This window comes from Sceloporus undulatus, chromosome 7 (genome assembly GCF_019175285.1).
Source record: "Sceloporus undulatus isolate JIND9_A2432 ecotype Alabama chromosome 7, SceUnd_v1.1, whole genome shotgun sequence".
Classification (NCBI taxonomy): domain Eukaryota; kingdom Metazoa; phylum Chordata; class Lepidosauria; order Squamata; family Phrynosomatidae; genus Sceloporus; species Sceloporus undulatus.
The window spans coordinates 8,639,009-8,651,911 of record NC_056528.1 but is presented as its reverse complement, the minus strand read 5'-3'; the positions used below and the strand labels follow the sequence as shown (position 1 = coordinate 8,651,911).

At 42.4% G+C, this 12,903-nt stretch overlaps 1 protein-coding gene across 1 annotated transcript in view; it reads left to right on the top strand.

Moving 5' to 3' along the window:
- Positions 1-11,880, top strand: part of LOC121936412 — a 16,841-nt gene extending 4,961 nt beyond the window's left edge. Inside the window, exons 5-12 of the mRNA XM_042478636.1 lie at positions 108-208; positions 4,009-4,162; positions 5,019-5,166; positions 5,290-5,343; positions 6,137-6,158; positions 9,777-9,921; positions 10,924-11,030; positions 11,744-11,880. Of these exons, the coding sequence (XP_042334570.1) occupies positions 108-208; positions 4,009-4,162; positions 5,019-5,166; positions 5,290-5,343; positions 6,137-6,158; positions 9,777-9,921; positions 10,924-11,030; positions 11,744-11,880 (868 nt within the window). The remainder of the gene's footprint in view (positions 1-107; positions 209-4,008; positions 4,163-5,018; positions 5,167-5,289; positions 5,344-6,136; positions 6,159-9,776; positions 9,922-10,923; positions 11,031-11,743) is intronic.
- Positions 11,881-12,903: the final 1,023 nt, after the last annotated feature.

Sequence of the window (12,903 nt, the reverse complement as noted above, 5' to 3'; positions counted from 1 at the left end):
ATGATGATGATGATGATGATGATGATGATGATGATGATGATGATGATGATGTCCAACCTCATATAATAGGTTTGTTCTGAGCAGTGTTACTTTTTCCCATCTCACAGCTGCTGTTTTGACCATGACTGCTGTTACGGAAGGCTGAGCAACTGTAGCACCAAAACAGACAAATATGAATACACCATTGAGGATGGTGGCGTCACGTGCGGTGAGTTGAGATAGATAGATAGATAGATAGATAGAGGTAGATAGATGATATTCCGGCCGGCAATGTGAGACAGCTAGGTATTTTGGAATTCGCATAAGTGAGTAATCAACCCGTATGTAGATAGATAGATAGATAGATAGATAGATAGATAGATAGATAGAAGGGTGAAAATAAAGATAGATAGATAGATATTTTGGATTTTGAAATTCTGCATGAGGAAAATTCAAAGAAAGAAAGAAAGAGTTTGACAGATAGATATTTTGGATTGTGGAATTCCAGATAAGGGGACTCAACCTGTAATAGATAGATGATAGATATTATGGATTTTGGAGTTCCAGATAGGGAGACTCAACCTGTAAAAGAGATAGATAGATGATAGATAGATAGTAGATAGATAGATAGATAGGCAGATTTTGGAATTCCACATAAGGAGACTCACCCAAGATGATAGATAGATAATCGATAGATAGATAGATAGATAGATGATAGATCATCTTGGAGGAATGATGAGGATGCAATGGGATAAATAGGGTACCATCTGTCCTGCACCAGGTGAAGGACTTGGTGCGAGGAACAGATTTGCGAATGCGGACCAAAACCGCGGTGCTCTGCTTCAGAGGCAACCTGTCCTCTTACGTGGAAATACCGTTTTTATCCAGACTTCACTGCAAAGAAGAACCGCCTTCATGCTGAGCGACGCTGCCAAAGACCACAAAAAATACACACTTATTTATATACAGGCATAATATACGCACCTCCTTTTTTGCCTTTTCAATTCTTGATTTTTTGTGCTTTTGCGGTGCATTGCACACTGCTTCGTCAAAATTAATTTAAATCCTTGTGATGCAAAACAAGGAGTTTTAATAAAGATGAATTCATGGTTATGGTTTGAGTTGGCTGAAATTTTGGAAAGATGGAGTGCACCTGTGTTGTGCGGCTTTATTCACTTTATCATGTCCGCCACATGCTTTAGGGTTGCCGTACGTTGGAAAACAATTGGAGGAACACAATAATAACAATGGGGAGATGCGGTCTTTCAGATATGTCATATAGGGCTTTATAGATCAAGATTGGCGCTTATGGTATTATTTATGGGAAGTCTAGAGGAGAAACTGAGGCGAGAAAATAGGAAGTCAGAACAGAGATGCAGTTTTCAACATATAAATAGTCAAGTTGGGTTAATGTTATGCTAATGAATAAATAGTATGAAATTGAGATTATAAGGCTAATAACTCACAATATATAATTATTGAGTCGCAATTTTCTTTTAGCTTAGTAAAGGATGAAATGGACGGAAAGGATAAGAGATCATGAGTAGAGGCCAAAGAAAAAGCCCGAAAGAAAGCAAAGCCCTGATAAGAAAACATCAAGCATCAAGCCGTCGAAGGTGGAAGTACTATTAAAGCAATGTAACTAACCCTTAAGTTTGTATTTGTGTTTGGAGTGGTCATTTTTATTTTTGATGTTGGATGATTAAAAATGGATAAAAGATAGAAAACGATATCGGCGCTTGTGCGCTTGAACCAACATGGAGTGATTGGAGTAAGCTGGGACAAAGTGGGAAGTGGGGAGGAGGGACATTAATAGATAATTAATTAATAAAATTAATGTTAAGAATTAAATGATAAAACAGCTGAACGATGGGATGACGGCGGATTAACTGGAAGGCACAAACATAGCGTTTTGGATCCAAGGGGGGATCTGGGCATCGCAGTCACCGAAAGCAACAAACCGCTGGCATAAACCGCCCACATCATGGAACCCACTGTGGTTTGCTTAAGGAGGTGCCACTTTCTCTCTCTATGAGAGTCCCAGCCCTATGATCCTAACTGACTCATTCGCACACTCCGCAATCCCCATCCATTGTCCTTTATGTGCCGTTGCAAAGCAAGCGTAACAAAAATATGCACATAGTTCCTCCTGGTTCCAATGTGCCTCGAATCCAAGGCACTCTTTGGTCAGGATAGCCAGAAAACTAGGGTCCGGTGCAATGATGCTTGCACAACATTTCTCCGACCCAGTTTTCCCATCTAACCAGGGATGGAAAGCACTGGGAGACCCAGGAGCCAATTTAGGGCCAAGGGCTGCAAAGAAGAGCCTGAGAGGCTACCATTTGGCCACTCTTAAACAATGCCCTCCAACTGTCTCGGTTTGGTCTTGGTGTCTGCTCCTCGGAACAATTGGATGCCGTCTATCTTGGAGACTGAGTGGGGTCAGCCCTGGTTAGCCCTTGGATGGAGACCGCCAATGCATATAAGGTGCTGTAGGTCTATTTCAGAGAAGCAACCACCTCTGTGGTATTCCTAAGAAAACCCTAGGAGAAGTTCATAGGGACATCATACGCTCTCATATCTCTTCTGGCAGGCCTTTCCCGCATAGAAACACCGGCCACAAAAACGTTTTCCCATCTGCATTGTACTATATTGTATACCAAACCTTTCCCATTCTCTTATTTAATATTAATTGTTATTTTATGAGTTATTTTAAATTAGAGCAGATCGTTAAACCGAGAGTCTGTGAACATCATAAAGCAATGCCATCATCACAAAAAGTCAACATGGGTTTCAGGGAAAGAGTCATGCCAGACAAATCTTATCTCGTTCTTTGATATGTTACTATCTTGGTAGACGAAGGGAATGCTGTGGATATGTATATCTTGATTTCAGTAAGGCCTTTGACAAGGTTTCCCATGAGAGTCTTGCAACAAGCTTGGAAAATGTGGGCTAGACAAGGACTGTTTTACATGGATTTGGAATTGGGTTTGACCGACCGAAGCCAAGGGATGGTCAGCCATGGTTCCTTTTCATCCTGGAGGGAGTGACAGAGGAGTGTCCAGTGGGCTCTGTCCTGGGCCCAGGGCTATTCAACATCTATCAATGACTTGGATGGCAGAATTGGGAGCATACTTATCAAATTTGCAGATGACACCAATTAGGGGGAGTAGCTAATTCCAGGACAAAGCATAGATCAAAACGGCTGCACGAGCTGAGCCAAGGCTAATGAAAGGATTCAACACAGAGAAATTTAAGGTACTGCACTTAGGGCAGAAAATGAAATGCACAGATAGGTATGGGGGACACCTGGATGAATGAAACTATGTTGAAAGGGATCTGGGAGTCCTAGTAGACCATAGCGGAACATGAGTCAACAGTGCGATGGCGGCAGCTAACAAGGCCAATGCGATTTTAGGCTGCATCAATAGAAGTAGTGTCTAGAATCAAGAGAAGTAATAGTGCCACTATATTCTGCTCTGGTTCAGCCCCATCTGGAATATTGTGTCCAGTTCTGGGCACCACAATTCAAAAAGGACATTGAGAAACCGGAGTGTGTCCATAGGAGAATGGCCAAAAGGTGAAGGTCTGGAAACCCTGAGCCCCATGAAGAAAGACTCAGGGAGCTGGGGATGTTTATCCTGGGAGGGGAAGGTTAAGAGGTGAATGATAGCCCTGTTTAAATATTTGAAGGGATGTCATATTGAGGAGGGAGCAAGCTTGTTTTTGCTGCTCCAGAGACTAGGACCCAATGGAGCAATGGATGCAAACTGCAGGAAAAGAGTTCCAGCTGAAACCTTAGGAGGAACTCTCCTGAGAGTAAGGGCGTGTTTGACAGTGGGAACACACCTCCCTTGGAAAGTGAGAGTCTCCTCTTTGATGGTCTTTAAACAGGGCTGGATGGCCATCTGTCAATGGGGATGCTTGATGGAGAGTTCTGATGGCAGAACAAGGTTGGACTGGAAGGCCCTTGGGGTCTCTTCCAACTCTATGATTCTATGACTCTATGAAAAAAATATTCCTTTGCAGCCCTGCCCGGAACATTTGATGGTGCTATTTTGCTGCCGCCTCCGGATCCGCCGCGAGCGGACTTTCCAGCTTTGCAGGTGAAGATCAGAAACGTTTTTGTTCGGTCCTTGGATTCGGAGTCGAAAAGGAGCCTGGAAAACATACATTTTGAGACGTAAAGGAGGATGGGGAGGAAGACTTCCTAGTCGCAAGCGCGGTCATCGTCTTCGGTGCATACAGTGGATGCGCCTGGGTTTTTTACGAAGGGAACATGGATTATTTTCTCGGTTTAACCAGAATGCGCCAGATCCCATCTGATCTTGGAAGCTAAGGAAGATCAACGTTGGTTAGTCCTTGGATGGGAGACGCTAAGGAATACCTGGTTCTATTAGGCCATTTTCAGAGGAATAGCTGGAATACGAAGTCCATTCTGGGCACCACTTTGTAAGAAGGATATGGCTATAAATAATTCTCTTCTTTAATGTAACTTATTTTTTCCCCATCTGTTTCCTTTTATTAGTTTTAAAAATCAACCATTACCAATCATTAGTATATATTCTGTATTGATATGAATACTATTTTCCACAACGAAACAAACCCATATAACAGAAAATACCTCAACCAACATATATGCATACATTCCTCATTCATTCCTTCATTTCTACCAACATCAACTTTATGTCTAAATGCGGACATTTTAGATTATCTGTACGGAATAGTAAACAATATATATTTGTAGTTCTATTTACTTGCCCTTAACTTGCTCCATATTTTGCCTTACAATCCTCCTTTAAGTTGTACTATTAATTCAACAAACCGCTTTGACTAAATTAAAGTATGGTTGGAGATCTAAATTAAACCCCTCACGGTTATTTCCAAAAGATATCATCCCACACAAATGATTCAGTGCTTTCTGAATATATGTATATAATTGTATATTGCTAGATGTTTTACACAATTAGACCTCCCGTTTTTTCCACCATTAGCAGATAGATCCCACCGTATGCATCTCTTCATCCCCTCTTTTTCAGGTGTTTTCGATACTCAACGGAAAAGGAAGACGACCGCGAAACGATGGCCACAGATGTGGTCAAGCGCAACGCGAGCCTCTATCCGGTCCGATGGCTGCTATTGCGGAATCGCCCGGACTTGGAGAAGGCGAACCAAGGATACATTGACGTGATATTGCGCCTTCCCTCCTATTTGTCCTAGTTCTGATTTTGAATCAGATGCGATGTTTATATATCTACCTTGATTATTTTCTCTCTAAAGAAGTAGATTTTCTCGTTTCTTTCCCTTTAGATGCTGCCAGATGCTGAACTGCTGCTACGAGGTTTTGAGGCATGCTTCCCCCAGGTGCGACTATGAGAGACACCAGCGGACGAACGTCGAGACGGGGGTACAACGCGAATCCTGGGAGGAAGACATAATAAAAAAATAATAATAGAAAACGAAGAAAAAAAAATAAGAATTACAAGAGATAAAGAGAATAAAAATATGAAGTATAAACACGAAAAACTAGATTAAGAATAAAAATAAAAAAAGAATAGAAAAATAAAAAAAGAAACAAGTAAAGCCAACATAGAAATAAGAAAAACATAACAAAAGAAAAACAAAAAAAAGAGAGCAAGGATAAAAAAACAGAATGAATCAATACAGAGAGCACATAACAACAGAACATCTACGACAAGACCTCAAAGTCTAAAGATAGGAGAAGCACGAAAATCAATAAAGAACGAAATCAGAAGTAGAGGAGGAAATATATACTTTTAATTGATAGGAATAAGAAAGAAGAGCAGAGAGGACATGTTCTGGGGCATCATTAACCTAAGGGCCTGCTCCGCTCAGCTAAAGAAAAGATCAATTATAAATAAATAATGATAAGAGAATATATAAGAAATAATAGTAATATAATATATAAAAAAATAGGGAGCAGAGCGATAATACCTTTTAACAAACAGCGCTGCAGCCAAACATATAATCATTAGGCAGTGATGATACTTTTCAAGGGATGTCCTATCATATTTCAAAAGCCATGCATTATGGGGCATGTTGTTCCTATCGCCCCGTATTTGGTTTCTGTTCTTAGCTGGTCCTGGGTTATCCCTTTCTCTTTTCCTCGGTGTTGATTTTCCCTCTTCTTCGACAGGCATGGCGAACGATTCCTTGTGGTGCGAATCAAATGGTGTGACTGCGATCTGCGCTATGCCACTTGCCTACGCGATTCCATGGTTTGTTCACAAAAGACTTCGTTCCCTCTGGACCCAGGGTTGTCTGGAAATGCCCCGTCTCTATGCAATGTCAGGGGAAGCCCTTCCTGAGCGCATACTGTGTTGTTGTCATTGTGTTGTGTTTCCTGCCTTTTGTGGGTTTACAACAATTAAAAAAAATACTGTAACTCTGTTAAAAATCCATCTGTTACAAAGTGGGCATAATATATATATACATACATATATATATATATAGTGGGCCTTGGTATCTGCTGGGGTTTCGTTCCAGGATCCTGGATGGAGGAATTGCGGGGTCATTTGGACAACCAAAGCATTGGTAGAGTTAGAGGTTATAGTTAGGGTTAGCGGAGCTTGGTCAGGTTAGGAGATTAGGAGTTAGAGTTGTGGTAGAATAGGGTTAGAGTTAGGGTTAGAGTTAGGTTTAGAAGTTAGATGTTAGAGTGTGGTAGAGTTCGGGTTAGAGTATAGTTAGGGTAGAATTAGAGTTAAGGTTTAGAGTTAGGGTTAGGAGTGTAGGTAGAATGTTAGTGTTAGAGTTGAGGGTTAGAAGTTAGGGTTAGGTAGATAGAGAGTTAGGGTTAGAGTTAGGGTTCGAGGGTTAGAGTGTTGGTAGAATTAGGTTAGTTTAGGGTTTAGAGTTAGAGTGTGGTAGAGTTAGGGTTAGAGTTATAGTTAGGGTTAGAATTAGAGTTAAGGTTAGAGTTAGGGTTAGAGTTAGGGTTAAATTTAGGGTTAGTTAGGGTTAGAGTTATGGTTAGAATTAGGGTTAGAATTTATTATATTATTATATTATATTTATTTGTATCCCGCTCTTTTCCCAGGACTGTGACTCAGAATTAGAGTTAGGCTTAGGGTTAGGGTTAGAGTTGGAGTCAGCGTCAGAGTCAGAGTTAGAGTTAGGTGATGAAGACCAAAGTCATGGCAATTCATCACCTGGGCACATCCTTTCCATTTTTGCCTAAAATCTAGGGACAACCCCGAGTCCCACTAACATGGAAGGCCCCACTGGTTCTGGTATCAGAAGAGAGCAAGGACGGTCTCCCTTCCTGTTTTCCCTCCGCTGTCGATAATCTGATGGACCTCTATTTTGGGCCTTTTCTTCTAAGCCGAAACGCTCCAGAGATTGTTCTTGCATTTTTATGTGACGCCTTTTCCCTCTCATTGCCTTCATCCCACCATCTGCTCTGGAGCAACTGGTTCTGCAAGTTGATGCATTTAAGGTCATAACTCAGTGGAAATCTTAACGGGAATGTTTAAATATCCTGCAGACATGTTGCACAGATTCCCAGATGGGGACCTCAACAATATGAACCAATGGAGGCCGAAAATTGCCTGTTTGAGGTCCGTCGTCTCCAAAAAGTCCTGAGAAATCCCTTAAACCCAGGAGAGTTACTGTTACTCAGTATAGTAATTTAATATACATTGCTGAGATAGATAAACGAATAGGCTGTGTATGAACCTTCAAGACACTTGCTGACTTATGGCAACCTCATGGGTTTTGTAGGGTTTTCTTGGGCAAGGAAGACTCAGAGGTGGTTTTGCCAGTTCCTTCCTTTGAAATATAGCATACATTGGTGGTCTCTCATGCAGGTACTGACCAGAGCTGACCCTGGTTAGCTTCCAGGATCGGATGGGACCTTGTGCCTTTAGGGCAGAGGATCCCAATCTTTGCTCCTCCAGGTGTTTTGGACTACAGCTCCCAGAAGCCCCAGCCAGCTTGGTCAATAGTCAGGAATTCTGGGAGATGAAGTCCAAAGCATCTGGAGGACCATCGTTTGGGAATCACTGCCTTTGGATATTTAGGCCATTTGTGGTTGTTGCTGTTGTCGTTGTTGTGTGCCTTCGAGTTGCTTCTGACTTATGGTGACCCTAAGGAAGACCTTTAATGGGTTTTTTGGGGCTCAGAAAACAAGAAAAATAACCAACACTCTTTTCTGCACACACACAAAAATGCTGTCTTCTGCACAAAAATCCAACATGCATTTTTTTCCATGCAGCAAATACAACCTGGGCTGCAAATAGGTCTTCCAAAATGGCTAAGTTTTCAATTACTTTCTTGCAAAGAGGAAAATGGTCACCTTATTTATCCTCGCCCCTTAGAAGGACGTTTATAAAGATGTGCACCTTGCGCAGCTGCCCTTGGAGGATGGTCCGGCCCTCGGGGGAACGCCTTAAACCTGTCAAAGAGACGTCAGTGAGAACCGTCAATATTGATATATCCTTTCCCTAAACAGATTAAAAACCATCAGAACAATAGCCTGAGTGTGTATATAATGCCAGGAGAGAGAGCATGACCCACCCAGAAGCATCTCTAAGCTTAAAGTTCCCGGAACTCGCCTCTTGTGAAGAATACCTGCCTTGTTCCTCTTCTTCTTTGAGTGACGGCCCAAGAATGAAGCCTATGCTTCGAGTCCCCCTGGTTCTCCTCTGCGGTGAGTCCATGTTCAAAGGGGATGGGGATGCATCAATGCCTTTAGGGCCCTAAATTTGTGGATGTTAGAATTTGGATGCACACAAAGCTTGCAAGACGCAGGTTTGTTGCCGCTGGGTGCCTTCAAGTCATTTCCAACATATGGCGACCCTGCCATTGGGTTTTCTTGCATAGATTGGAGAAAGCTTGCCATGGTTGCCTTCCTCTAAGACTGAATTGCAAGGTGATCCAGTGTGGTCCCATGGCGGAGCAGGGATTCGAACCCAGGTCTCTCATATTCCTAGTTTAGTACTTGCACCACGCCGGTTCTCAAGGTTTATTCAGAGGACATTTGCCATACTTGCCTTCCTCTGAGGCTGAGTAACATGCCCAATGTCATCCCATGGGTTTCCATGACTGAGCAGGTATTTGAACTCTGGATTCCCAGCATCCTAGTCCAGCGTTCAAACCATGCGATGCAGGAATGGGCTGAGATTTCTGTTCACCAGCTTTGTCAGATTTATGTTCTTGTCACTATGGTGGCATAGTGGTTTGAGCATTGGACTATGACTCTGGAGATGAGGGTTCGAATCCTTCCTTGGCCATGGAAACCCATTGGGCGAATCACACTCTCTCAGCCCGGGAAAGCCTCCATAATAGGACGGCCATAAATCGGAGAAGACTTGAAGGCACACAACGACAACAACAACAAAGCCATCCTGGAGTTAGGTAGAGCAAAGAATTGGCAGCTAAGTGTATAGCTGTGGAGTGTCTGTGTGTACCAAACAGCACCCATGCACAACATCTGAAAGAACACAACCCTTTGCACAATGGGATTCATGCCAGTCTAAGGCGCCATGGGAAATCTGGCTGCTATTCCTCCATAGTTTCCATGCTTGCCTAAAAGCCAACGGTCTTCACCTTCCTAAAAGTAAGCAGAAAACTTGGCATACCCTACATTCAACACAATATTTTATACACAGTAAACAATTTTGCGCATGGAACAAAGTTTCATCGGAAAGCAAAGGTATCGCTACCTCAGCCATTCATATGGACAATTTTGGGATATTTTGGAATCCCAAACAAAGGAGACTCAACCTGTATTTACCCCTGGGATGTTCAACCGCCCTTTTCCATTTCCCTCCCAGTTCTCCCAGTAGCGAGCGGCAACTTGATCCAGTTTGCAGATATGATCCGGCGGGTGACTGGCAAGCCCTCGTCTTTGGCTTATAATGGTTACGGATGTTATTGTGGATTGGGAGGATGGAAGCAGCCCCGGGACGAAACAGACTGGTAAGTCAGGATGCAAAAAAGCTAACCATGTCGGCAATGGGTGGCTCCAACGTCATCAAGCTTTGGGTTTTAGCCTGGACTTTGAAGGAAAGCTGTAGAAATCCAAAGATATAGCCGTATTGGTCTGTACAATCCATAGGTAGAGAGATGTTGCAGCACCTTTGAGACTCACTGAAAGAAAGACATTGGCAGCAGGAGCTTTCCTAGACTTCAGTCCAAATGCATCTGAGGAAGTAGACTTAAGCCTATGAAAGCTCCTGCTGCCAACTTCTTTCTTGCAGTGAGTCTCAAGGTGCTGCAATATCTCTTTCCGTACTGAGAAAGCCACTTATTTTGATCGTTAATTTATTCCATCTACCTGCCACCTTTCTCTCAAACTGAAACGTTCTAGCTTAGAAATCGTGAATTAATTGTATTAAAGACACTAAATTTCAACACATTAAACATGTTGTTCTCATTGCGTGCCTTCAAGTCGTTCCCGACTGGAGACCCTAAGGCAAGCCTACCATTTTCTTGACAAGAGATGCTCAGAGGAGGTTTGCCATTGCCTTTGGGGCCGAGAGAGTGTGACTTGCCCAAAGGTCACCCAGAGTGTTTATATATCTGAGTTTCAGAATTAAAGAAAGATTAAAGCGCATTGAAAGCATCCTGCAAATAAAGCGAAAATGGCAAGTAACTTTGCAAAGGATCATCACACACAACTGTACAAATAAAGTGATATCGGAAATGCAGTCGCTGAAGTCTTGAAAGTAAAATGATGCACGTCATTGTTTCCATGTGACCACTTTAATGGTGGGTTTTGTGCGACGTCATGTGAAACTGTTTGGGATTTTTCCAAGATGTTCACAGGCTAAACTCCCGATCTCCTTTGTATGATAAACTCCTACACCAGGATTTGAACCACCACCAAGAAGGCCCTGCTTGCTTCCAAATCTAAAGGCGCATGAAATAACCGTTTGTTCATTTTTATTACCTATCAATCTGAAAGTATTTATGTCTCAGGTGCTGCCATGCCCACGACTGCTGCTACGGACGGATGTCGTCACTTGGCTGCGACCCCAAAATGGAGATTTATTCCTACTTTATCCAGGAACGCAACATCGTATGCGGTATGTGAGAATATAGAAAGATATATGGAGAGGTTCGGTGGGTTTGATGTGCTGGGTATTTGGAAAAGCAGAGCCGGGAAGGAACTAGTTATAAAGTCAGCTCTGAGCCGGGAAGTCCCTAGTTAGTTTAATTAATAAATTAAATTAAATTAAAAATAATTCCTTTTAACGTCTCGAATGGGAGACCGCCGAGGAATAGCAGGTGCTGTAGGCTAAATTTTGGAAATGGCAACTACTTCTGAGTATCTATGGCCGAAGACCCTCTGAAACCCATAGGTCATGTTACACACACACTACAAAGTTGCACAACAATGGTAATATGCAACGTTTAAATGCTCCTTTGCAGTTACAGGTGTGCGGTTGCACTAAATGCAGGAGAAAATTGTAAACGTATTTCAAAACTAAGCTTGCACACTGCTCATATAGAACAATGCGTACACTTACACATTAATGTACATGCATACTCACACTCGATCCCTTCCTCCAGCGCATGCATGCTCAGGGTGACCCAGATCTCTGCTTTCGTCTGTCTTTGCAAATATGTAAACGGTATAGAATTAGGTACTAGTTACAGCATAACATTAGTTTTCCCTGATAGCTGTGAAGGCAACATGTGCAGGAAAAATGTAAGGATCCAGCCTGATTTTGAAGGGATCACAAGTTTATGTAATGTGTGAACCCATCCAACCCATTGCCTTTTCTTGTTGTTCCAGGTGGGGAAACCATGTGCCAGAGAATGATCTGCGAATGTGATAAAGCCGCCACCCTCTGCTTCCGCACGTCTGCTTACAGCATCAGAAACATCTATTTCCCAAATTTCCTTTGCAGGGGTGCAACACCACCTTGCTAGGGTCCTATGCCCTCTCCACATGGCATCACCCTCCCTTCCAAGGGCCCTGCCTACATTTCTCAAATGTACCAAAGTCACATCTGCATTAGGCCACAAAATGCCTAGCCAGGTTGAAAGCCAGCTACACTTTTTCAAGGAACCATACACATGCTACCCCTAAACTACAAATCCCAGGAGTCCAGAGGATGTTGCCATAGCGGTTAGCATCGAATATAGCACTCTAATATATCAATATTATATATATGGATGTTGCCATGGCAGGTAGCGTGCAATATAGCACTCTAATTGCTATTGCTACATATATATGTGTGTGTGTATGTGTGTGTGTGTAAACATAATTAATATAAGTATATGTTGCCATGACAGTTAATGTAGAATATAGCACTTTTGTTTTATATATATATATATATACATGCACATGTTTGTGTCTGTCTGTGTGTATATGTACACATAATTGATATACATATATGTATATGTGAATGTTGCCATGGCAGTTAGTGTGGAATAAAACACTCTTCACACACACACACACACACACACACATATATATATATGCATGCACGTGTGTGTCTGTATGTGTGTGTGTGTGTGTGTGGTTGTTGCCACGTGTGTGTGTGCGCACTATTTGTCAGCTGTTGGTGGGAAACTGTCAATACCAGGGATCACAAATTTGGCAAAAAACGAGACATGTCCAAAGATGGAGGCAGGTTCTTTAATGGCTGAACCAGTCGACAGTGTCATTGAAAACCGACACAGATATGGAACGCAGTTCATCATTGCATTATATGATCTTGAACAGATGTCGGTTTAAGATACCTCTTACACCCTCCTTTTATTGCAACCAGAACACTGTTAAAAGAGATGGTTGTTGGTGCTGCACAGGAGCCCTTTCACAAGAAATAAATGCCTACCATCTCCAATTTGGGGGATAGAAATGAGGGAAGGTCTAGTTCTCTGGAACCCTGTGCCTCATTCCCAAGCTGTGCCACATATGAGATTTCTACAACCTTGTTTCCCGTTCTG